Genomic DNA, 27,926 nt, shown 5'->3' with positions numbered 1-27,926 from the left:
AAAAATCAGAAAGTACATGAGGTTGGATCTTCCTTTATTCGTTTCACTTTGCTGCTTCAACAGGCAATTTCTTTTCAATCCAGGATTTCAGTTTTTCTATTTCAGTTCTGTTTAACTCATGATTGAGATTTGGAAAAGTATGAAGTGATGCTGATACACCCAATGACCTTAACATCTTGTTGGTCTCTTCACCCCATGAGTAGAGCACTAGTTCATCAGCAGTTCCATGACACTGAAATAATTCTGGAAGAACACTTTCATTTCTTTTCAAAGCCTAGACAGAGAGGAGATACTGTCAGATATATTGCTAACATTTTTAAAAGAATAGTTACAATTATATTGTGACAACTTGCATAGCATTGCATTTATTAATCTGCATTTTAGTGGTCATATTGTACTGTCTCTACAAAAGCAAACAAGGAAATACTGGGGAAAATGCCCCTTAAATTCCAATAGAATAACTCTTGACAAATGATAGGGTTTACTTTAAGGTCTATACCCCTCTTCAAATAAGAGAAACAGAAAAAATTCTTGACAGTAGATGGAGTCCATGAGTATTAGAGTTCATCAAAAGTTTCAAAGAATAGCTATGCTTACACAGACTCTTGAACAACTAAGGACAACTAGGCAAAGCATTTAACTTGTGAATCTCCTTCTACACTTCTAATAATTGTACTGTCTGTGCAAAAAAAGCAACAAAACCTCATGTAAGGCCTACTTTAAAGCCTCACTTCCCGAACACTCTGTTTATCTGTTTCCAGGAAATGGCAGAAGTTTAGAATATGAATCAATTGCCTCAGATGAATAAAAACGCTATATTCAATTTTAATTACCATGTTTTCCATTTAGCTAAGCAGCTTTGCTATAACCCCCCAAACACTCACCTGGTAAACAGCAGAGTCTTTGTTGAGAAAACTGGACAGTGCAAAGACTCCCGCCAGATCCTGATGAAACCTATATGCTAAATGCATTGCCATTCCACCTCCCATTGAAAAGCCGCCTAGGACACAACAAAAGAAACAAGGATTGGACTTTTCTGTAAGTCTTTGTAACTCAGTGTTCAATTTGTTTTTATCTTGAAATAATGCAAGCAACAAACATCTCGAGTGACATGAAGGTTACAATGATCTTAGAATCACAGAGTCACTGAGGTTGGAAAAGACCTCTAAGATCATCCAGTCTAACCTTTGACTGATCACTACCTTGTCAAATAGATCACAGCACCAAATGCCACATCCAGTGTTTCTTGAACACTTCCAGACATGGTGACTCCACCACCTCCCTGGGCAGTCAATTCCAGTGTTTCCCATGAAGAAATTCCTCCTGATGTCCAGCCTGAACCTCTCCTGGTGCAACCCGAGGCTTAAGTCAAACTATGATGAAATTAAGACATTTGATAGCTAAAACTACTGCTGAAGACTCATTACTGAAAGGGGGGGGGGGGGCGGGAAACCCAGCCAAAATGCCATTCCTTTAGAAGGGAAGTTCTAGCCAGGTGGGGGCTGGTCTCTTCTCCCAGGCACTCAGCAATAGGACAAGGGGGCACGGGCTTAAGCTCTGCCAGGGGAAATTTAAGTTGGATATCAGAAAAAAATTCTTTACAGAGAGAGTAATCAGGCATTGGAATGGGCTGCCCGAAGAGCTGGTGGATTCACCATCCCTAGAGATTTTTAAACACAGATTGGATGTGGCGCTGGGTGCCATGATCTGGTAAATGGACTAGAGTTGGACCAAGGGTTGGACTCGATGATCTTGGAGGTCTTTTCCAACCCAATCGATTCTATGATTCTATGATTCTAAGCCATTCGTGCATGGTCCCTAACAGGTAGCTTAACACTGTGGCAATGTGTGGTAGTTTTGGCTTTCATTTTCAGGTAGCCTCATTCAGCAGGCCCAAAGGATGTGATGTAGATTAGAAGGGACAGGCATCACCTGACTTAAGCAACCAAAGAGGTACTTCATATCATCTGACATCATCAAGAAGAGTCAAGGGGTATAAAAAGAGAGAGAGGCGGAGCTTCTGTCTCTTTTGGTCTTTGCCTCAGCCCATGTGAGGATGTGCTGCTCTGCCTCTGCCGAGATTAGGCCTTGCCGCCATCCGCACTATTGTTATCTAGGGAGGTGAACATTTCCTTGTTCATTTCTCTTTCTCTTGCTAGGAGGTTTCTCTGGAAGAGTTTTTGGGAGGTTTTCAAGGGCTTGGGTGGTTTGGAATCCGTATTATTAGGTTGGGCAATCTCAGTGAAGGTGTTATTATTTCTTTTCACATTTCTATATATATGTGTTATATCATATTCTATTTTAAATTTTCCAGTCTTCTGTGTAAATATGAAAACCTTGCCATTTCAAAGTTCCATTTCTAGGGTTTTTTTTCCCTCCCTTTCAGTTCCGGGGGGGGGGGGGGGGGGGGGAGCTCTGACAGGCAATTGGGCAGTTGACATTTTGCCAGGCTAAACCATAATACCATATATACTCTGCCATTAACAAAGTAAAACTCTGTGAACCAGTAATTCTCACTGCTTACCTTATTCAACTTATTCTTCCCCTAGGCTAGCAGCATTCCCACATGAAAGATCTCTGTCACTATTGTACATAATCAATGAACATCCACATTAGACTAGCATTGAGGATATTCTTGTTGTTAAACCTTGGGATATATAATAAATAGGGGGAAAAATGCAATGTCCTCCACCTGAGCTCTATCAGGATCTCTGAATTAATGACCTTCTGTGATCCATGTCTCTTCAATTGCACTGCTTTCTTATGTGAGGTAATTCCTCAGGGATGATTTTTACATGACAAATGCTTATTCATTAAGAAAAAAATCTAGACTACCACATAACTTCACAAGGACACAGTACACAGGCTATTATATTGACTATAACCAGATAATGACTAGAGTGAAGTTTCCTGTATTTTCTTATGTGGAGTCTGATCATTCACTTCCTTTCCTTTTGATCACTCTGAACAATGCTATCATCCCCAAATCCCCAAAGAACTTCTATTCTAAGAGACCATTTTGCATTTACTTACAAATAAATACAGATAATACTTTGTCAACATAAAAAATTTAGTCTATTTTAAGTATTTTAGATTACAGGAAGAAAAGCTGCATTGAAAAGTCATTACTAGTTTGTAAATGATTTAATCTTAAAATTTTGTACCCAGTTAGTCACAATCTGGCACAATGTTTGCAATTACTCACCAGCAGTCTTTGACAATGCAGTCACCTTCTGTTTAGAAGAATATTAGGTAATGGTTCTTTTATGCAGCTCATACTACTATGAGAAAATGCAATACAAAAGACTAGTACTTTGAATTTGGTTTGCCTGGGAAAACTTGGAAGTTCATCATCTGGTACCATAACAATCTCCAGGTAAATGCCATATGGTAAATGCTTCAAATCCAACAATTTGAATAAGCATTTGTAGCTGCAGACAATTTTTTTTCAATTACAAGAAGCATTACAGTATAAGTGTATGTCTGACATACCACATAAAAGACATTCTCAGTCAAGAACTTCCACAAGTATTCAAATGTTGGATTAAAGCAAAATAAGAAGCAGACACAGATATTACACAAAACAAATGTATGAACTGACAGTAACAATGTAAGCAAAACATGGAAGAAAAGTACATGTATACAAATTATCTCGGCATAAAGAGTACATAAATTCTACTTAGCATGTCATGAGTCTTAGACAAAATCAAAATGACATGGCAACATTTCATCCTTAGATGGGCAGAACATCGCAAGCTCTTCACTTGAGATCAATCTACTTTCTAGACATACAAAGGCCATGCACAGAAGTTGAGAGGGTGTCAACAGGTTTTACATTAAAAAGTATGTTCACTTTCAACTTTTCCTGTATACCTATTTCAATGAGAACCGTGACTAATGCTTCAAAACAGTTAAACAGAGCTAGCTCTGCAATGCTCAGCATACCAGTTCAGGAAAGCATCTATTCATGTTAACTTTCCTGCCTTGCAAAGGTTTATGTGCAGGCTAAACGGTGAGCACATAGAAAACAGACTCAATTGAATAAAACATTTTTTGTTGCAGAGAAAATTGACTCAAGTACACATCCATGATTTCAATTGTGCTTCAGTGTAGTGCTGATTTTTAAGTAACATCACTTTGCAATAAGAAGAAAGCTCATTGCAACTTCCTTTTCTAGTTGAGAAAGATCTGCTGAAATCACACAATCGAAATTAGAGAATTTGAACCAGAAGGAAACTCCCCTGCAATACTTTAATGAAACCAAAACTTCTTTGCAAAACTTCTCTGCTGGCATATCATCTGTAACTGTACTAAGGTAACCTCAGCCATACCATGGTGTAACACAGAGCAAACGGAGACTGAATTTCTCATATGTAATTTATTCCTGCTTGAACAGAACAGAAACCCTCATCACAGTTGCAATTTTTCAGTGATAAAACATTCTTTCCAGAGCATGTAAATGGCCTTAGAAGCCTTTTAAACAAACTTTCAGCTTACTTCTGCTAGCTATCTTGGTTTGTTTTAATTTGCTCCTCATTTGTATTTGTCTGAAATGATAATATGGTCCATGATGACACTTGAACATTATACGGGGTTCAGGAAACCAAATATTTACCTACTGTCAAACTTGAGCTTTATTAATTTTTTTTGTATTTAGCCTAACAATGTTTGGGTTTCTCAGAAAATGACTAACTTAAATATCTAGTATAAAGGTGTCTTTATCTTGTCTTTCCTGTCCTATGTACATAAGAGAATGCTAGAAACTTTGCCTTCTACTTGGTGCTCCACTTTGGTGCCTGCAAGGACATATTCCTATATTAAGTTCCTCAGGTTTTTATTCCTCTTTACAGCAAAACCAACTCTCTAACAGACACAGGTTTGAGATTGCCAATTGCTTCCTAAATCATATAGATCCAACTGTAAAATACCTTAGCCAATTTGTTATAATGATTTTGGAATTAGGAAACAACAAACAACATCAATTTTTTGCTCTTTCCAGTTAAAATTTTAAAATGTACTCAAAGTTTTTTTCCACACTAGAAATCACAGCCATTGGGGAAAAAATATTAGTTATTAATCACCTCTAGTGCACAGTATTTTGCCATCTACTTTGAGTACAGATCTGCTCTTTGCAGAGACAGACCATAAGCTCTTCTCACATGAACTTGAGTGACATAGTCAGAAACTGCTTCATTACAGCACAGAAACAAAAAAAGGAGGAGGAGAAGCTAAACCTTAGACTTCCATGAGATACGGATTCGGACTTGGGTGTTGGAGTGTGGTATGGGGTGTGTATTTTAAGTAACATTTCTTCACTAGTTTCTTCATCTTCCCTGTATTTTTTCAAATTTTTCAGTACAGCTTTGGTGACAAAGTGGCAAGAAATGAATCGTACAGTCTACAGTGTCTGTGCCAGCACAGCACAAGCCAAACACTCTCCTGTTGTATAAGGCTACACCAGTACAGTTACAAATTGTCTTGGCCTGTTCTGTTACCATCACAATACATTACAGACCCTTGCCTCATTTTCTATCCATTCTCACAGTATTTTCCATTCTCAATTTCTCCTTTTTCAGTATTTCAACTTAGTGTTACTCTAATCAGTTTGTTATCAGGAATTTCTCCCTAAAGCTGTATTTCAGTTTACTTTCTGCTCTCTTTGGGGACTTTCTGTGATTTACCTTCTATTAATGGTAACAGCAAAATCTTGTTCTATACATCATCTGCAAAGAACCTGACTTTCTGTTTTGACCTTCCCATTTCATCAATGAATGCAAGTATTGTACACATTTAACAGTGTTCATAAATGAGTATCAGCAGAGAGTACTAATGCCAGTGAAACACCAAATTCTCTTCTCCACAGAACTCCCTGAACACTGCTCCTGTGTTAAGTGCTCAAACATGTACTTTGTCTCAAGTGAGTTTACTCACAGTAGTGATTTCCTCCTTTTAAGCTATTCAAGAAACTTCACCAAACACTAACCTTGCACACCAGCAGAACTGCAATGCATGGTTTCCACCTTTGATAGCCTTTTAATTCTGTTAGTTTCTCAGGAACTGAAAGTCTTCATAAGAACAAAGACAACTTCCCTTGCCTGGCCCAGCTACTTGCTCTCGTTAGGAACATGAATCAATTTGCTCCTCAACTTTCTCAGCAGTTAGAACACATTTTGAAATGCATATTTAAGTGGTACAAGTTTTACCACTTTCTTGTAAAAACAAGTGTACAATAGTTTCTAACGTATCGACTTGCAGTAAAACCAGAACCAGTTAGAGTTTTATTTTCAACTGTTATGGGTAATAGAGGGGAACCCAACATGTGTACCTAAGGAATCGTAATTTTTAGCACTGGAAGGAAAATAAAATCCTTGAAAAGTCTCAAATCAATTTTTATTAAGGTGTTAACTCTACCCAATCTATTGCTTGCTTCATTTACCTTAGTGTGTTTTCTTTGTTGTTTCTAAAGAGGATGAAAGCACAGCCCTGCTGCAACACTTAGCTGTCATTTTTACATTTAGCATAACCACATAACTTGGGAAAAAGGAAGAGAATAACCTATTCTTTATGCTCACAGTATCTGTGATTTAAACTGAATCACAGAAAGGAAATTAGAAAATAGCTCTCTAAACCAAAGTATTGAAGCACAGAAATAGGTTGTCTTGGAGACTTATGAACTGTTAGTGGAGATCTTTTAGAAGTCAGAAAAGGAAAGGTAGATTTGCCTAACTAGAGCTGAACCTGCACTGACACATAATCATGGATTAGTGAATGTTGTTAAGCCTCACTCTTCTTGATTTTGTAGCATGACTGTGAAGAAAGTACAGGTTAATCTGTACCCTGTGGTATGTCTACACATGACTTCCAAGCATTCTAAAAGCCCATTCATCCGTTTAATTTTGTATTGACTTCAGGCATTTATTAAAGATGAGTAAGCACTTGTTTTCAACAGAGTTTTTACTAGTGCTGATCAGAATTTGATTCACTTTATGATTATTTTCTCACCAAAGTCATTACCTGATATGTGATGACAATATCATGATTGAATTATTTTTGGGTTTACTGGTGTGAGCTTTATTTACTTCTAATCTTCACTAACATTTTCTAAGCCTGTCATTCACCACCCTGAACAAAACTGAGTATATGCCACCTTTCAGAGTCCCCTGTTTTCCAATACATTAATATGGACACCATCAAATGCTGGGAAACAAAGTGACAAGTGGTGGATCCTCCTGTCTGGTTAAAATTAGCATTTGTACCTCCTACTGAATGACTTATGAAGGAAACAGAAACATCCACTTGTTAGTGTCTCTTTTTACTTTCTGATGTGCAAGCTAGAGTAGGAGAGCTCCAAAAGAAAAACAAACGGCCAGTTGAGGTACAAAAAACCCTGAGAGGAACAAATGTTTTCCCTAAAGTATAAATGCAACCCAAATTTACACTGATTCACTGAAAATTAATGAAATGTTGCAGGTATTATGGGGAAGCTGGGCTAACAGCACTGCTTTGAGCCCAACATCTCAGGCATAACTTAGAAAAAAACACAAAGCCAGCAATGGGAGGTACAGAAATCTCATCTGAATTGCACTGACAAACAGCAAGATAAACCTGTGAATTTACACTGCGAGAAGGAGGCATTGCTGATTTCTAAATGAAAGACAATGTTTTCCCAATAAAGACAGAAGATACAAAGTAGGTAGGGTGAGTGACAGCAAAAGGCTTAGAGACCAAAGACATACAATGCCAAGACTGTAGGTGAACTAAACCTACTTTAACGATTTATTGTTGATTTTTTATCCTAACATATTTACAGAATTCTCTTTCTCTGAAATGTCAAAGCCATGATATTTCCTCCCTATCCCTTTCTCACACACACTGAGAGAGATGGAAATGCTAATATTTACAAGAAGCACAGAGCTTTCATGTTACTTCCACCATGGTTCAGTAGCTATGTAAGAAGTCTAGCAATAAACAAAAAGTGGTTGTGTGTCTTGTGTTATTGTTAGAGTACAAGGGGTCAGGAATCATGCATGTGTTTTTTGGCATACAGTCAAATCTACAGGACTGTTATGGAGAGTTTATTTTCACTGGCTGCTTACACGAGTGACTACAGGTGGCAGAGACCAACATGCTTGGATCAGCACTTCTGTACTACACAAAAAGTGACCTGTAAAAGTAGGAAAGCACTGCTAAATTAAGAAATAAAAAAGAACAAAGAGATTGCCTTTCACTAAAGTGTTGTTGACTAAAGTAAGCCCTATCTAAATGCTCCAAAAATGAGGTGGCCATTTCCTTCAAGAGCTTCTAACATATTCTTGAATAAGATTGTTGAAATCTTTGAGATTTTCCACCAAAGTGGAATCATTTTACATTGCACTGTCACACGAAAGCACTTCAAAAAACCCAAGAACAAAACAACCAAACACGAGAAAACAAAACAACACAAAACCACCCGCATCACCACCTGAAGAACCAATTCAGCTTCAAATAGAAAAAGGGGTTATTGTTCCACATCTCAAACTGTGGTTATTTGCTTGTTTGGCTAATTTAGCAATGAATTTAGGCATTTATGAAAAAGAAATACATCCAGTTTTTAAGAAGGGATACTATCAAAGTTCCAAGTGTCAGAATTTGACTAAATTTATAATACTATTCTACCTCCAAAGTCAATATAAACCTACTTACAGGATTATTTGCAAGAAGTGCTTTAGCCAGGAAGACCAGTAAGAGTAACGCAACAAGAATGTTTGGCTAAAAAGTGACTACCATTATCAAAGTCTGGGGATGATATAATTATTTTTTGAATAATTACATATTGCTGTTAGTCTCCCTTTCTTCCTCCTCCAAGGTCAGGGAAAATAATCAGAAGTCTACTTCCTTCAAAGGACATGTATTAATAGGAAAGCAACTCATGAAACTGTCAGGAAATAGGAATGAGTAGATGAACCATGTACTACTACTGTGTGCTGGTTGTTACACAACATTGATATGGATGTTTTAATAATAAGACCTCATTTACATCCAGTAAATTAAGTAATTTAATTTTTTAGAAGTAGATTCATAGAGCAGCTGTTAAAAAGTCAGGCTGCACCAACATTTTCCTTGATAAAGAAAGAGAGGAGTGGCACTGCACAACCTGGACTGCATCCTCAGCTTTAGAATCCTGCCCTATAAGCAGCCACTTGTGGATGTCAGAGCTAACTGTGCTATTGAAACAAACAATACAGCCTATAACTTTTATCAGAGCAAATGATCTTACTGCCTCACAATTCTGAGCTTTGTGGAAAGTCTGAATGGCTCAAGAAGGAGAATCACTCCACAGAACACCTGGCATTGGTCTTCTCATTTTCCACTGTTTGAGAGCCTGCTTCCCCACTCTTCCCACTCACTCACCTTTGCACAGTGCTCCCTCAGATCTTGCCTTCTTATCCCACACCTCTGAGCTGTCAGCAGCTACCCACCTTCCTGCTTGCCTAACACCTCGCTCACCCTCATCTAACAATATCTGACACTCATCCTCAGCCTGTAATTTCTAGTCTGCTATTCCATATAAAACCGTAACCTTCAATCTTGTTACCCTCCTCATACTCATTTTGTTTTCTTTCCACTCATTAAAACTCCCACTTATTACAAAACCGTCACTCAACTCAGTTTTCCTTAACCCTTTAATAAGCATTTCATTCCCTGTAACTACCTTCATACAACTACTCTGCTCTTTGGCTTCTGAGACCTACCTGAAAAGGCCCCTGCTGGTCTTCACAGACACCAAAGTTCTCCAGTGTCTTCTCTCAACTATTTTGTCTCTCTTTTCCAGAATAGGATATATACCATTATCCCATTATGGATCTCCAACGTGACTCAACAGCACTGAATGCACTATGAATTCACAGCAAAATATCAGCATGATTTGGTTGTAATAATGCCAAGGTTATAGGTTCAATCCCCATTGACTTAAGAGTTGGACTCGATGATCCTTGTGGGTTCCTTCCAACTCAGAATAGTCTGTGATTCTGTGTGATCTTATTTTCCCTTCACTTCACAAAGGCTGCCTCCTCAAACTCCATGGTGACCAGCAGTCAAAAATCTACTGTCTGCTCCCCACCTGTCAACTTAAGCCTCATCTTCTTGTACCAGATGGATATTCCTGACTTTTTTGAAGAGAAATCTAATAAGACAACAGGACTTAGTTATCTCACATTCTAAGCAACTGACCATATCTTTTGTTATCTTCTGTACACTAGTCTCCCAAACTAGGAAAAATTTCAGGCCATCCATTTCTCCTTTTCCAGTGACCATTACACTTTGGTGCAGACAGACTGCCTTGGCCTCATATTCTCTTTTGATCAAAAATCATAGAATCACAGAATGGCCTGGGGTGGAAGGGACCTTAAAGATCATTTGCTTCCAAATCCTAGGCCATGGGCAGGGACATCTTTCACTAGACAAGGCTACTTAGGGTCCCATCCAACTTGGCCTTTAACACTTCCAGGGCATCCACAACTTTTCTGGGCAACCTGTTCCAGTCTCACACCCCTCACAGTAAAGAATTTCTTTCTAATATTTAATCTAAACTCTCTTTCAGTTTAAAGCCATTCCCCCTTGTCCTATCATTACATTACATTACTTGTAAAAAGTACCTCCCCAGCTTTCCTGGAGGCCCCTGCAGGTTCTGGAAGGTGCTCTAAGGTCTGCCCAGAGTCTTATCTTCTACAGGTTGAATATTATAAAGCTGCACAGTGCCTTTACAGAATTCCTAACTTCCTTTAAGAAATAATTCTAGAAAAAGGACAATTATTTCTACAAATTAAGATTAATGTCACCTTTACGCATACAGACCTTACAGGACCTCTAAGCTTCATTGTTCACTGCATCACACACTGGTTAATTATCAAAACCAGTGTAGAAAAGGCACAAAGTTCTTGTGGAAAAACACTTAATCTTGTACAGACACAAGTGACACAATTGGTTTTCCTCCAGCAAGTTTCTTATGCACCCACATGGGTCATTTTCTGTACTTTGGAGGAAGCTAATTCAGGGCTGATGTATTTTGCTTCTTGCACAAATATTGGACTCAGCTGTGAGGAGGTATGCATGTAGTCTCTGTCAGGTGAGGAAACAATGCTCTAAAGAGTGAAAAAAAAATTATTGCTGATTTATATATGAGGAATGCAAACAGAGATGGGGACTTCCAAAGAATTTATGGGCTGAAACAATCAGTGCATACCAACTCCCTTACTCTGCTTATGACTTGGAAAACAACTTTCATACCTTGCAGTGTCACTATTTCTAATTTTGAAGGCTGCAGAGAAAAGAGAAAAGCCTAGTAGCACACTGGATCTGTGCACAGAACATCTCCCAGCTCACTCTACAGCAAAGCACCTGCACTTCTTTAGCTGCTTCCAAGCCAGCAGGTATGGCATAGGAAACAGATCAGACTGTGCTGACACCCATCCAAAACAATGAATTCTGCAGCCAGGGCAATGAGTCAGAGAGGGAAAGTAAGCACAGGCCTTCAAAGAGAAACATGGGGCTGAACCAAGAAAACATGTAGGCTAAATGGTAGTGGTTCCACCACACATGATTTTGATGCCATGACTCAGTTGGCTATAAATTTGTAAGTTCCCACATTAAGAGTTTTTTCCTCAATCTGAAATAGTTTGTGGTCTAGAGATGGGACAGGGAGCCAAGGACTTGTGAATTCTCATTCCCTCTCTGACATAGGCTACTTCATCACCCTCAGCTCCTGTGCCTCAATATGCCACTATTTCACAGCAGTACTGTGAAAGTTACTGGAAAATCGTGGAAATTAAGACAAACAAAGATGGACATATATGAACATATGACTGCTAATACTTCATTTGTTATGAACATATGACTGCTAATACTTCATTTGTTATCAAGTATTAACCTTTAATGATATTTAACATGCACATTTTTCCTCCGTGAGTTAATTTAACCCCAAATGATTAGAGCAATAAGTTCATGATTATTTTTATGCTACATCTCCACTCTCCAATATACAATTCATTTTGGGAAAGTATACTTTTCCATCCTTGAAAAGGACTAAAAGAAAATAGTAAAAGGCATACTTTTTAAAGTAAACCAAAGTAGATGATCTCTTGACAGTTAAAAAGTCCATTAAAATAACATTATAAATAAGTCTCTCTTACCTATTAGTATCCTATTCTTTGCAATGCCATTCTTAATCTCATCGTTGATCAAGTCTGTAAGCCCCTGGCACATAGAATCAATACTTTCAATGTGTTCAGGACAGTCATTGGAGATCTTATACCTGTCAAACCACACAGTGGAAAAGGCTCCTTTCATTGGCGTATATGGCCTGGAGTGGTGGAAGGAAAGAAAACAAATGATTAACCAAGCATAAGATCAAAAGCTTTCAGCATGATAAGCAAAAATAGCTCAGTATCTTCCCAGCAAAGAAGACAATAAACGTCCTTCAGTTTACATCCAGTCATATTGCACTTCCTTGCATTCAAGTCATGGTCCTTTAAGAATGAAGCAAACATTTGGAAGCTATGTAAAAAGAAATTTTCAGTCAGTTCAATGTTAAGGTTGGTCAGGTCAACTAAAAATTTTAAATCTTAGGCCTACTGAGAGATTCTTAACCTAAACAAAGCTAGGGTTGAAATCCACACTGGAATACAACAAACTAAAGTAACAGCTAAACAAGACAGCTTTTCAGGAGCTAACTTTGTGGGATTCAATTGCCTAACTCTTAACAAAATTGACAGGGGATGGGAATTATGAACCTCTAGATATACTGATATTTTTTTTAAATAAATAAATGCAGCCATCCTCAATGAGGCAAGTATCTTACAAAAATAACTGAAAGAAGTGCCATGTGTTTACTGGACTGGTGTACAAACACAAACAAGAGACATGATACTCCCTACCATAATATTGTGTTGTCAAATTAGTATTTTTAAGTGCTTCAGCGTGCTGCCCAAACCTCAGATAATCAAGAAACTGCGAATTTAAAGCAACCTTTTCTTATTTTTAAATAAAGATTATTAACAGAGCCCTGAAATCTCAAGAAAGGTGATCTAATTGCCTTGCAATGGCTCTCAAATATATTATAAAACGTACTGCTATGAGATCGATCCTTCATCTCAAACAAAGCCCCTTGAAATCCGTATATGCTGTGTTTAATCAGGAGGCAAATTCTTCATTTTCACTTAAGCTTAGATCATTCTCCACAAATAGACAGCTTTTGATAAATGTCTGGATGCGAACACAAATGAAAATGTTAAAACTGACTTCTGTGCTGTCTCTGGATTTTTTTCAGTACTAGGATTAAACCAAAATACAACTAATCTAAAAAGAGAAAGGCACTATTTAAATCATTCTTAATGAAGGAACAAATTCTGCCTTTATTAATACCAGAGAGGCATTAATAATACCAGACATTTCAGTCAAACCTGTCAGGAGCAGAATCAGTGGAGTTTCTGGAAGGAACCTGTGCAATGTGTTGTACAACAGACTAAATGCCTGGGCAAACAGCATTTACTCCATGGGTTTAGCTTCTCCCTCAAACACTTTTACATCAATCCTGGTTAAAATGCATAGCAGCCAGAGGGCTTCATTTTCTAGTAGTCAGAGTATCCAATACTTGTGTGAGAAAAGATGTGAAAGGTTTTAGTATTATTACAGCGGACCAAGTCAAGATTTCCATGTAACAAAGATACATACATGTATTACATTACAGCTACTTACCTTTACATTACATAAACATTAAAAGAGGTTTCCCCATAACTAAAAGACAAAATCATGCCATTTATAAAGAGGACAAAATGCATTATGAGATTGTTATATTTTATCAGAAGATGAAGCTCAGAACTTCTATCTGCTTTCTTCACAAATTCTACAATAAGAGAGATGAAAGACTGTGCTTTAAACCCACAGGAAAAGACCCCCAAGCAAACAGACAAATGGTTTTCAGCTGCCTCAAAAACATCCTTGCAACCACTCTTGATTTCTCAGAAATGCATTAAAAATAACCTTTACATAAAGCTGAGAAGTAAGATTCTTTTAATGGTTCACCCAACTGGCACATCTGTTTTAGTCATTCACCTTGTTCCTTAAATAATCCCTTTATTAGCTGGCACACTGCAACTCAGACATTACCACGGTAAACAAATATGTTTGGCATGAAACCATCTGTAGAGCTCCAAGAATAAGCACCGAATTTTTTCATACAATTAAACCACAAAAAAAAAAAAAAATCCCTATGTTACAGTGACATGAGAGGCTGGACTGAAATACGCAAAAGCAAAGAAACGGAGAGTGGAGTGAAAACTCCATCTGATAAGATCAACGTGGTCAGTTAAGGACAGTGTTAGAGCAAATAGTGTGCTTTCCGTTTGGAGTTTTTTGCTTTCTTCAGTTTAATCACAACTCGTAACAGTAGCCCCTCTCTGCCTCGCTTCCTTTAGTCTCTTAAAAAATACTAAAACTAAAACCCTGTGTCTCTAAAACTGTGCACTTTTGAAACTACCTATGGCCCCTAAGTTGTGTGGTCAATTTTTTTTCTTAATTTAAAAGGTGAGTGAGCTTTTGTTTTGCTTGTTCTGGAGCACACAAAACGTTCAAATCCACACCAGAAAACAAGAATTAAAAACCCTCTCTGGGTATATCCAGCTTCCAAATTTGTATCCATTTTTAGGAGACAGTTTAAGAAAAATTTAATATGAATTGAATGTATCTCTTAACATTCAAAAGTAAGGAGGAAAGACTACATACAAGAGCCATGGCTAATAGGAACCATCATTTAAGAAGCTGTAGGCAATATGAGGATTAGAATCTTTAAGTGCTTCCCAGCATCCTCAAATCACTCTAGATCATGTTTTCTGATTACTTTATAGTTCTTATTTTTAAGGGTGTGCATTGATCTACAATTTTTTTCACGCATACACCTCCTGCTTAACACCGCAGTTTCAAGAAGATCCTACACAATATTTCAATGTCTTAAAAGGAACTGTAATAGCTGTGTTAATTTCACTGTTGATTTCACTTCAAAGTTTCAAAGTAATACATCTCATTCCAGTTTTCACAAACTCAAGATAGGTTAGCTTCTGATACAGTGAATTCTGGAAAATATAAAGTACGTAGCAGTACCACCATGTTTTTCTGCTTCCTGAAGACCTCTAGATCTTCTTAATCACATTTATAATTGTGCTAACTAGTCAGAAGTTCTCTTTAAGTTAAAAGAAGTAGAGAGCAACCAAATGAGGGCTACATGAGGTTCAAATTCAGATCTAAAACCATGGCAAATTCCATCTCCAAAACGATGCTGTTAGCACGGGGATTCACATAAATCACTGTGACCATCCAACATTTTAAGTTAAAAGACAAGCCAGCAGTGCTAGCTGCTTCAAATAAAAACCGTAAGAGCAGGAGACAGCACATGGATAGATGGCAAATATTCTTTCCCCAACTCTTTTTCGTGATGCACAATTATATCATTGCTTTCACATTCAGTGCTATGATCACCCTGCATCAGCTGCCACATAAAGCCCAGACCACTGATGCTGGCTTACAGGGTTTCAGACAGAACTTCCTGAAGTGTCAGACAGAACTGGAAATTTATAGTGAATTTAGGCTTCGGGATTCAAACAAGGACAGAAAAAGATCAAAATTACTGAAATCTCCATTTTTCTTCCTGCCCAATCCCATCAGCTCAGAGGCACAGAAACAAAGTCATGTTCTTTTGGAAGACTGTGCACCCCTTCAAGAAAATCTACAGAGCACACTACCACACTGTTTAGGTGCTACTTTGCTCTGGTGAGACTCCACCTGCAGTATTACATCCAGTTCTGGAACCCTCAGAACAGGAAAGACATGGACTTGTTGGAGCAGGTTCAGAGGAGGGCCACAAAAATAACCAGAGGGACAGAGCACCCTTCCCATGAAGAAAGGCTGAGCTGGATTTGTTCATTCTGGAGAAGAGAAGGCCCCTTCCAATACTTGAAGGGGCCTCTACGAAAGATGGGAACAATCTTTTTAGTGTTGTGATAGGACAAGGTGGATCAATTTTAAACTAAGAGGAGGTAGATTTAGACTAGGTACAAGGAAAGACTATTTTTACAATGAGGGTGCTGAAACACCAGCACAGGTTGCCCAGAGAGATGGCATCATCCCTGGAAATATTCGAGGTCAGGCTGGATGGGATTCCGAGCAACCTGATCTAGTTGAAGATGTCCCTGCTCATTGCAGGAGGGTTTGACTAGATGACCTTTAAAGGTCCCTTCCAACCCCAAATATTGAGTGAGCCTAGAAGTAAGTCTTGACTCTCTTAAAGCTGATGGCAGGTTTTTCAAATTACTCCCTATTCCCAAATTCTCTCATAGCATAATCTCACTGCTGAATTTCAGTACCACAACACAATAGGAAATTTAATACATAATTCCACTTTTTAACTCCACGTCTGCTTGAAGCAGAAAGCAAATTTTAAAAGACATTGTGAAGAAAGCAGAGGATCCAGCTAGTCAAATCAGAAGCATAAACTAAATCTCTAGTCCAAGGTATTTCTTATATTAAAACTGAGGTTCAACATATCTTAACAATAAAGCTTTGTGGTATAGAAACAGAGCATAAGGTACATCCAAAATTCAAACAGCTTCAACTTAGAGCTATACTTTAAAAAAAAAATTATAAAAAGGAAAGCAAGAGGTCACCTTCATGATGAGTAATTTTGGCTGTTCTTCAGAAAAAGCTATGACTGTTCACTCAACCACATACAAATGTTTTTGATAGAGTTATTCTGGATGTATATTGCCTGAAATGAGAGCTGACTGAACCAGTACAGAATGGTTACCTGAAAAAATACTATACTGACAGCTTTTGCTACTTGAGACAAATCTTAATCATTCAAGACAAAGGAAGCCACAATAGAATCTGGCATAAAACTCAGTGGGAGAAATTAAGAGTTTATTTCTGATTCTTTGTTTATGTTGTTTTGTTGGATTGATCTTGTTCCTTGGGGCCTTTTTTTTTTTGTTTGTGGTTTTTTTCGAGTGGGTGGTGTAAATTGAGGGTATTGTACTAGTCAGAAAACAGCAGTAATACTATGGTTGAAAAGACCTTTCAGACACTGCCAGTTCCTCACCAATCAACAAATAGTGCCTGCTTTGTAAATTTACTGAAAGTGGCAAGAGGCACACTAGGGCTCAATCTGCATCAGTTCTCCATTATGGAGTTAGAAAGATACTCTGGGAGTCAAAGTGGTATCTTTCACAAGCTGGTGGCAAACACCACTAAGGATGGATGAATGACACAAGCTAAGCACAGGAACCCTTGAAAAGACTGTAAAGCAAGAGCACAGAACGACACATAACTCAGAAAACCAAAAATGCTAGCTGGAAGGGTGATATAAAAACCACTGTTTCCAATTCTTCTGTATTGGAAAAGGGTTGAGAGAAGGAAAACAAGAAGAAGGATGCCTAAAAGCATAATGTAGTTAAAGGGATTAGAAATCCAAGATTATTTCCATCATGTTCTGTTTTCCCCAAGCAGGACTAGAGTATCTCTGACAAGTGTTTACTGCATTCCATATGGTATTTAGCATCTGATGTAAAAAAGCATTAGATATGAGCATATCTGTTAAGTTTTCCTCAACTAATTCAAGAGCAAGAATAAGGGGAAAACATAAAGCTTATCCAAGCATGTTTCCAGTATTAGTATTCAGAACACATTAAATTTCTACTTAAACGAGATGAAAGAACCACCCCATGATACCAACCCAAACCTCTTCCATTTCTCCCTTAAGTTTCCACCTTTAAAAAGACTTCTTTGTGTTAAATTTATGAATGAGGTTAGGGCTTACAAAAGTCAAGGATTAATAACATTTGCTTGAGCCAAAAACAGTGTGATAGGCACTGTGTGCACTCCTCTCCACAGCTCCGCCAATCCATCTCAAGTCCGACCTGCAGTACACCCCTGCTGCTTTTCCAATCCTAGGCCTCTCACAGGCAGAGACTGCCAATGATGCTGAGTGGTGCCAAACTGTCTGGTGGTTTTGCGATACAGCCAAGTGGGGACTATGAAGAGATGAAACTCACTTCCACCCGTGAGCTGAGCAAAGATGTGAACTTGGGTGAAAGGATGGAGTACTAGGCAATATAATGCTGAGCAGTCCTTACCAGCCACATAAAGATATGGGAAGTTATTTATAGTTTATTTTCTGACTTTCAAAAGAGAAGGACTGTCAGAATGGAATGCAAGACAATGCAAAAAGTCCTTGGCCTAGATTTTTTCAGGGAATTATAGAAGGTAAGGTATATGTATTAAAACAAGTGGAGCCTAAATTGTTTTAAATTTACCACGTTAGCTCCTGCAATGCCAATTTAAACTATCACTTTCTATTAAAAAAAAAAAGGTTAAATTGGGTGGTTAAATTCTGATTTAGAAACTCAATAGAAACCTAATGTTTAAGTCACAGTTGTAGCAGCTGAAACAGTATTTAAGTTGTAGCCATCCTGACCCAAATAAAAAAGGAAAAAGGAAACCCTTTCCTTTAAAACTATTAGTGTAGACGTGGCTTTAGGGATTGCATCAGCTGCTAGGGCTACAATTGGAGTTTGTTTTTTTAAAGATGTATATTAGTGTTACAATGAAGAGAAAACAGAATTCTGTGGTGTTTAACTAGTTTAATCTATGTACAGCAGCACTGATCTTTAAAGAAAGCTAGATCAAGTTAAGACAAGTTTTATACTAATTTTTAAGTATCTCAGTAGACTACATTACACAGAAAAAAACCCAAAACCTCAAAGCAATGTACAAAACTTTTAATTTATACAGCAAAATTTGAATTTCCCTGGTACACCCAGGTACATACATTTACTTTCCACACTTATTCAAAATTCAGATGTCACTACTCTCACCACATCACACTGAGACTTCAAATCCAGATATTTTTCCCATTCTTATCTAAGCCTGCTTTTTACCATAAGCATTTTACTTAGTATTTTTGCAAGTTTTTCTTCTTTAATAGTAAATTTCACTATCTACATGCTCGGGACAACAATTATGAGACTCATTGCACTTGCCAAAGTGACAGGGGATGAGCGAGACAAAACGTTGCAAATACTTTACCTGTCCAGGGACTATCTGGTGATCATTCTCTATACCCTGCACATTATAAAGATGATAAAAGAAATAACTTTTTTTAAAAAGTCTAACTTTTTATAGAGATCTATAGAGAGCAGTTAAAAACAGTTTTATAAAATGTAGTTCAGTAATGTTCTATTGCTTTTACCCATAATCCTCTCTAGTGTTTGCCGAAATCAATGCTAGTGAAGCCAAAAAACATATTTCAGAATTCTTCTCGATTATATGCTGGACTGGTTTTCCAAAATAATTTTCAAATATACTGACTCTCAAATCAAAATATGTCTGAACCTTTGATGCTCTACAAATCAAAAATATGCATGTTTCAGTGCTGGGGATAAAATCTAAGTAAAACATAAACATAAACTCTGGTCATCCTCCACAAAGAAAAAAAACCCCTCAATGTTTTGTTGAAAAATGTGAATTCCACTGCTTTTCAGAACCCTGTTTAGTAGAGGTGAAGAATGTGTAAGACTATATCTATAGATCTATCAGCAGAGTAATATCCATCAAAAATGTGAGGAGGTATTCCTGACCTGCAGTTTATCCTGCCAAAGCCCCTAGCTTTGCAGTTATATCATCAAACCTGCTTTTACTGGCATAACTGACAGAGAACATTCAATATATATGTGCAAAGTTATGCTGGGAAAGACAGGAGTTTATAGAGTATGAAGTACATCCACATTTACAGTATTTTGCCAGAAGAGCACATTAGCCAAGCAATCCTAATACAGGTCTTGGCAAACTTTGAGCTTTTCTTTGATCTCATCATCAGCACAAGAACCTGCAGCCAAGTTTTCATTCTGCCCCTACAGCTGACAGCACAGGGGCAGGTTACAGAGACCCACAGAGGCTCTCTCACATCAGCCTAACTTTGGCCAGCACATCCCTCTTTCTCTATATGATCAAAGAACCTGGATGAGACTCTTCTTCAGCATATCTGCACACCCATAACCATCTGGCTACAGGGCTCATTATCAAGGATGCTGAATTCCCCTACTGGTGCCAGAAACATTTTGAATTCTTATCAAAACGTATATATGTATATATACACACACACACATAAAATTACCACATATATTCAAGCTCCTAATGCAGATATAATTATTTTAATGTCTTCCATTCAAGTTTGGATATTCTAGGCCTTGCTTTTATTTTCCCTGGGAGAAAGGAAAGCAACTATTACAAAACCGTTTCAAAAGCAGCGTGAATTGTTCTTGAATACCAAAACATGAAGAAGGTCAGTAAAGGCTCCTGTTATTTTGGTTCCAAACAAAAACATGTATCATCACAAACTTCACCTCAGCATTGTTGCAAACAATGGCAAACATTATTGTACTTAGAACACCTGGTTTATTTCACTATGTCAGCTAATGCTGCTTATTACCCACTGAGGGTTGTACACAAGTGTATTTCATATTGCCAATCAAAGACAAATAGTGTTGGGTATTTCATATTCTTTGAATATACAACTTTTTACAGTTTTGCTAAAAACCACTTCTGAATCAACTCATGCATAACCTCTATCTGCTCTAGAGAAGAACAAGAGTAACCTCAACTTAAAAAGGAGAGTGAAATAAACTGCTTATTCGTATCTTTTAATTACAACAGTACCTTTCTTTCTATCTGTTTACCAAACTACTGAAATCCAAAGTCTTCAGATAAAAATGCCCTCAGGATATTTTGCTGGTTAATCATTTATACACAGTTTGCATCTGTAGTTACCCAAAGAAACCAGAACAAATGAGAAAAGGATTTGACCTCAGAAGTGCAGTGGGATGGAAAAGTGAAGCAGTAGCCTAACAGATGTGGTCTAAGATGCTCTGCCTGCATATAACATGTGAAGAATAATCATTTCATAGAGAAGCAAAATCTCCTGCACTTCACCAGTACCTGCTGTGTTGAGAGGGAAGCTATGGAGCCCATCAGTATGTGTGATGGGCCACTGACATCACTTTAGCCTGTCATCAGTGAAGTAATAAGCACATTATTTACAGAAAATCGTATTCACTTCCTACTAACCCAAAACACACTGCTTCAAAGACTTCCACTCACGGTCTTGATTTTTCTGTAACACAGTGAGTACATTCACACCACAATCTCTCAATTGCTTTTCCTGCCTAAGCAGACCATAAAAAATACATGGTCAGGGAAAGAGTTTGTTTTTTTCACGTTTTACTGAGTGCCAGACAAAATCTGCTATTATACTTGTTTATACCCTCCAAGATTTTTTTTCTGCCTTTGAAACCTCTGTACCTCGAAAGTCTGTGTAGACTGTCACAATTTCCTTTTCCATTCAGCATTCATCCACACTTACGCACAAACCCAGAAAGAAACTCAAGACCTATTACCTTTCAAGGAAACATTTTCCTAACTTAGAGCCACAGACACCTTAAAAATGAATTTATATTAATAAAAATTAAACACCTCTGAAATGTAATATTATGTATTTAATATATGTTACATATATAATATATATAATTATGTATTATATATTTAATATTATCTTTGGATAACTAAATATGGAGGTAGGTGTCAATTTTTAGCCTTATGGTTTGACCTCAAAGTTTCAAATTTCTGAAGCCAAATTTTTTTATCTGTCACTGAACACACAGTGTCATTTAATACAAGATTTGTGCTTCATGCAAATGTTGAACCTAATTCTCTTTGTAACGGTCGGGTCAGCATTCAAACGAGAAGTAAAGTGCATTTGTAAAGTCCCAGTCCTTTCTCCAGCGGCTGAAGATCTTTCAAATCCTACTTGCCAAATAGACTGATCACCTTCAGAACTGAAACCTGTCATTAAGTACAACAGAATATTTTAATGGCTAATATATGGGAGTTAAGATAGGCAGGATTAGGATCCAGAACATGGCTCTATAATGCCACTACAACACACACTGGAGTATCATCTTCTATTTATAACAAAGAGATGGCAAGATACTATGAGGACAATACCCAAATTTGAACTAGAGGCTGTGACTTCTGTGAAGTTTTAACCATTCAGAGTCTTAACTACTTAAAATCACAGTTCCTAGACAACAATGCACTGCTGAGCTCCAGTTTTGCCAAAAATCATATAAAAGAGAAGAAAGAAGTGTTACAACTGTCTGTACCAATATTGAGAAGTATATTTTCCAGTAGTGGAACAAAGCAATTTAATCCTACAGTAATAATATATTAAACAATACCTGGCAGGAGCTGTTGGGTAAATTACTTTTATATGTTGGAAAGCCATGTCTTGATTCAAAATTTGTTTTATCCATGCTCTTGCTCCTTGGCCAGTATCACCTATATCACACAGAAGAGTACAAGAATTATACTGTGCATTTAGCAAGAAAATTATACAATGTCAAATGTATATATTCCAGATTGAGCAAATTTCAAATCACAATGTCAATACACCAAAATGTTAAGGAAGAACTTTCTAGACCCTTAGTCCCCTTCCCAATGAAGATGGACTCAAAACTTCCCAAAAAAAGACTACTTGAGAGGTCCCACAGCATAAGTTTAATAAATACTTCACTAAATCCTATGGCTTAAGTATCTTCCAAGCAGACACCTCTCAATAACCATATTTGACAATAAGTGATAAAGTAAAAATCTTGATGAACATTTTAAAAGCAAGATAAAACAACTTCTGCTCCCCACAGTAAAGATAATTACTTTGAATAGGAAATTTAATATTAACCCATTTCAAAACCTACTCAAGAGCAGTAAAAAGGATCTTCACAATTGATTATGCTAATACTGCCCATAGGCTTTAAGGGAAAAACATGTTTTGTAAAAGCACTCATGTTCAGGTTCAAATATCCAGCAGATTCTTGAAGAAACCATAATCACACAGTTCTGCTTAAAAACTAGTTGAGATTAACTCAAAAAAAGTGTTTTTTCCTAATCTTATCTACTCAGCCTTTGGCCAAAACTCCTGCAGACTGAAGTGCTATGAGCAGATAAGCAGGGTGAATTCTTATGGAGACAGCATATGCTCCTTTCAAACAAGTATACATATACAAACCAGTTTCTCAAGCTTGTCTTTGCATTGCTGTTATCCTCACCCATAACTTCTATGCCACCCCTTTGAGGAGCACACACACACACGTCTCCAGTGTTAAACAATACTTCATGCTTGGGGAAACCACTCCATCAAGGAATACAGTTTAATAGTAAGCAGTATATTCCACCTAAAAACTGCGGTGGGGGTTCAGCAAACTGGAATTTCACCACTGCCACTCATGCCAGCCATAAGGACTTCAGTCTTGTTTGAACCTGAGGTTCCCACATATTATCCATCCAAACTTCTCATCCGAGTTAACAGTATTCTCTATTACTTTAACTCAGGTTGTCTGGTTTGACTTTAGAACTCGTCCCATTCTTTTCAAAAAAATGGCCAAACCATGACCAGAAAAAAAAATCACTGCCCTAAGCCAGCTTTACTACCATGTTACATGGGCTCATCTCAACATTGTCTCATGAACATATCAATTCATTGTTACAATGTTACAAATTCCCAGTGGAGAGAATTTGCTCTTTATGTAGCACTTGAACAAATTTCAGTGATCCTGGTTTACGAACACAATTATTGCATCTTCAGAATTTTAAAACAGAAGGCAAGAGGGATTCAAACCCAGCTGTTATTTTTGTTCTGTTAAGCACAACTGGAATAACTGGAACTATTCCCGGTTTGACCTAAACCCTCCATGTGACAAACAAGCAACAGAGTTGCAAAGCTCACACAAATCTTATTTTGTCTGTGGTATATTAAACAGTCAAATCCTTAACTGGATGCTTCGGAAGAGACCACCACAAGCACTTTGCTTATGCAAGTGGTATGGTCTAAGTCCAAACACGCCTCTGTTTTTTCACAGACACCCTTGATGTACAAGGGTTTCCTCATGGTTGTTGCCACCTCATTTATATAAAAAAAACATATCTTAAGGAGGCTGGAATAAACTTTTTTTTCCCCCTATACACTTCTTTTTTCAGTCAGAAAGTCAAGGTCTAGGCTCTGCAAACAATTGCACAAGACCAACTCTCAGGTAAGTCAACCTAAGCAACTATCTGAATGCTTTCCAAATCAGGACTTCATTAGGTCTTTACAAACTCCTTAATGATATAGGATACATCATTATTTTACTATTTATTCATATCACTTAAACATTGTAAAGATCTACATAAACATTTACAGTTTAAAAATTGGTTTATCCATGAAAATTTACAAAAAATTCGGTAAGCGAAAATTTAACTATGGCTTTCTGTGTGCCAGGAGTCATCATGGTACAAATGCTCCCCAAATGCTGGGAGCACTTACATACACAGATAATGCATTTGATTTGCTAGGAATAGAATTTGGAGGGGAGGGAGTGTGGCAATGCATTCTCAATACATGGCTTGGAGGATGTCATGCCAGAAATGGATGGATGAAGAAAATACACCAGTCACTGAGAATGCTTTAACACCTGATGTTTTTAATGTGGTTTAAATGTACTAAATGTAAAAACTGCATAGTCACTGCTTGTTCTTCCCATAACCCCCTGCCAGGCCAGGGGGCTGGGAGGACAGTGACCTCATATTTCCTGTCACCCCCTCCCATTGAATGTAAATCCCCTTACTCCTATTGGCACAAATCCAGACTTCCCTCTTGTCTCTTATTGGTGAATTTGTATCCCTCCAAAGTCCATATAAACCTGTACCCCTGATTAAACTTCCTCTTTGTTCCTGCCTTCGCCGGTGGTCCCTGTGTGTCCTTCCTGGGGGCTCTCAGAGACCATATGGTCAGGGTAAGCAGAGAGCACACACTTCTCCTGGGTTAATAGACTGATAATCCAGGACCAGGAGGAGATTCCACATTGTTGCAGATTCCTTCAGCACACGCCATAACGAGGCTACAAGAAACCAACCCTCATAAGGGAGAAAGAGAGGAGACCATAATATCAAACAAAAGTCAATAGCCTTCAGAAAGCTTTCTACTTCAGGCTGTTCCTAGATTTTAGCATCATAAATTCTGAACACTACAAGAAGCAAACAATGGACGATTCTGCTTTAGGTCAGTTTACAAACCTGAAACAGACTGATGGCAGCAATACTATGCTTTTCCCTCTCTTCAAGTAAAATATGAATTATTTTCCTTTCAAACATAGATTGAATTTCCAGATTATCTTTCTGTGCAAAGTTTAAACTTAACAACATGTAACATGTCGGCTGGATACTAGGAAAATATCATGACCAAAAGGGCTTTCAAGCACTGAAAACAAGCTACCCATGGAAGTCATTGAGTCACCCTCTCTGAAAGTATTTAAAAGATGTATAGATGTGGCACTTAAGAACATGGTTCAGTGGTGGACTTGGCAATGGTTGGACTCAATCATCTTAAAGGTCTTTTCCAGCCTATGATTCTGTGCATGTTACAACATGTGAATTTGTAATCCTAAGTCTAAAAAAATATTACATATTTGTTATATCCATTTACTTCCCTGCTATCAAATGGTTCCGCTACTTAAATTTGATGTACAGTACCAGGAATTTTCTAATAGTTTTCTACATTATTCTGCACTTGTTATAATTTGTGTAGAGCAAACATTATGAATAAAATGGATTCATGCCACTTGACTGCCACTTTCCATAACAAGTGCCGCACAGAAGGTTTACAATTCAGGTTTACAGGCCAGCCCACAGCAACAGCACTGTAGCTACTTCTGTTTTAAATTCTATTCTGCGGAACTGCTAAAACCAAATAAAAGTACCCTTGTACTTTCCCATTACAAGCATTATGAACAAAATCATTTAAAAAATGAAAAATTGTAGAGTACTTTAACCACATGTGGAATCAACCTCTAACCATAATCTTCCCTTACTCCTCCAACATTAGAGAAAATTATTTCCTCAAGCATTAAAGCATTAACGTTAACAAGAGGGCTAAACACATCTTATAAACTCTTTCACTTTCGTTCTTTTGCTCACAGAATTTTAAAAAAGCAAAATTAAACTAGGTTATAAAAACAAAACTAATTTAATAAGCACATACAGCTTTGTTAAACTAAACAGAAGCATCAGCTAAAAACAAAACTAAGAGAAAGACACTGAAAGAGTTGAGCACATTGCCATATGCACATGGGCAGCTCAACAGAATGGATTTCCAAGGCCTTGATCAAATAAAGATTTATAATTACTGTTTGGGGTTTTTTTCTCCCCAAGTCATTTCGACGTTGTCATTTAGCAGGTTAGAAATAATTTCTAAGAAAAATATCTAACAAAACACACACTGCGTTCCTGCCCTCAGGCTTGATGCAGGTAACTCCCCTCTGCAGTGGTGGCTACAAAGCCAGTCTGGACATGGCCAGGACCCTTCTGAATGGACACAGGTCAGTCTACCAACACTGGCTTTTAAAAGGTGACAACAGTATCTCAGACCAATCCCAAAACACTAAGAGCCACTTTAACTGTGAAAGTCAGTCTTTGCATGTGGCTACCTTCTGAGTGGGGTAATTAAGAGAGCAGTAAGAGTCAAGGAAATGGCATGAGGCTGACAGATTTAGGTCAGATTCCAGGAAAGGATTTTTCTCCCAGAGGCTGTCTGGGTACTGGGACAGGCTCCCCAGGGAAGTGGTCACAGCACCAAGCCTGCCAGAGTTCAAGGAGTGTTTGGACAATGCTCTCTGCCACATGGTGTGACTCTTGGGGATAGTCCTGTGCAGGGCCGGGACTTGGATTCGATGATCTTGATGGGTCCCTTCCAACTCAGCATATTCTACGATTCAGTGATCATCTATAAAGTGTTCTCATGACACAGCCAGCCTTGGTGGTGCAGGTCGGCGCTCTTCCTGTGGCACAGGGCACAAAGCCCTACGGGCACACAGCCCTGCTCTGCGCCCACACACAGCCCCGCTCTGTGCCCACTCACAGCCCCGCTCTGCGCCCACACACAGCCCCGCTCTGCGCCCACACACAGCCCCGCTCTGTGCCCACACACAGCCCCGCTCTGTGCCCACTCACAGCCCTGCTCTGTGCCCACACACAGCCCCGCTCTGCGCCCACACACAGCCCCGCTCTGTGCCCACGCACAGCCCCGCTCTGTGCCCACTCACAGCCCTGCTCTGTGCCCACACACAGCCCCGCTCTGTGCCCGCGCACAGCCCTGCTCTGTTCCCACACACAGCCCCACTGTGCCCACCCATTGCCCTGCTCTGTGTCCACACAGAGCCTCGCTTTGTGCCCACCCATAGTCCCGTTCTGTGCCCACCCACAGCACCACATTACGCCCCCACACAGCCCCACTCTGTGCCCACCCACAGCCCTGCTCTGTGCCCACAGCACCATTCTGTGCCCACACACAGCCCTGCTCTGTGCCCATAGCACCATTCTGTGCCCACACACAGCCCTGCTCTGTGCCCACAGTCCCGCTCTGTGCCCACACACAGCCCCGCTCTGTGCCCACAGCCGCCTCCTGCTTCCCGGTCAGCGCCGCAGGGACAGGGTCACATCACGTCCCTTCCCGGCCCTGGCTGCGGCCGCCCCGGCCCGTCCCCCCTCCCGCAGCAGCGGCAGAGAGGGAGCCGCGGTAGGCCGCGCAGAGAAGGGGGTGCAGCAGCCACCTGAGCCGTGCAGGAAGATGAGGGAGGCGCTGTGCCTGCCCGCGGGGGACACCACGCTCCTCTGCAGCGCGGCGGGCGCCGCCATCCCGGAGCTCTCCTTCCTTCCTCCTCCTCCTGCTCCGAGCCGGCCCTGCCCATTCCGGGCCTGCCGGTGCCCTGTCCCCGCCCCCAGCGCTCCTGGCACCAAACCGGGAAAGCGCTCAGTTGTAACGC

The 27,926-nt window shown here is 38.9% G+C and overlaps 1 protein-coding gene across 1 annotated transcript; it reads right to left on the bottom strand.

Moving 5' to 3' along the window:
• Positions 1-17: 17 nt before the first annotated feature.
• Positions 18-27,851, bottom strand: LYPLAL1 (lysophospholipase like 1). The gene is made up of 5 exons (XM_071578950.1): positions 27,714-27,851; positions 22,314-22,413; positions 12,168-12,337; positions 885-1,000; positions 18-274 (listed from the first exon to the last, which is right to left on the bottom strand). Exons 1-5 carry the CDS (start codon positions 27,796-27,798, stop codon positions 44-46), a joined length of 702 nt encoding a protein of 233 aa, XP_071435051.1. The 5' UTR covers positions 27,799-27,851; the 3' UTR covers positions 18-43.
• Between the last annotated feature and the right edge of the window lie 75 nt (positions 27,852-27,926).

This window comes from Pithys albifrons, chromosome 2 (genome assembly GCF_047495875.1).
Source record: "Pithys albifrons albifrons isolate INPA30051 chromosome 2, PitAlb_v1, whole genome shotgun sequence".
In the NCBI taxonomy this organism is placed as follows: domain Eukaryota; kingdom Metazoa; phylum Chordata; class Aves; order Passeriformes; family Thamnophilidae; genus Pithys; species Pithys albifrons.
This window is presented reverse-complemented; position numbering and strand designations above follow the sequence as displayed.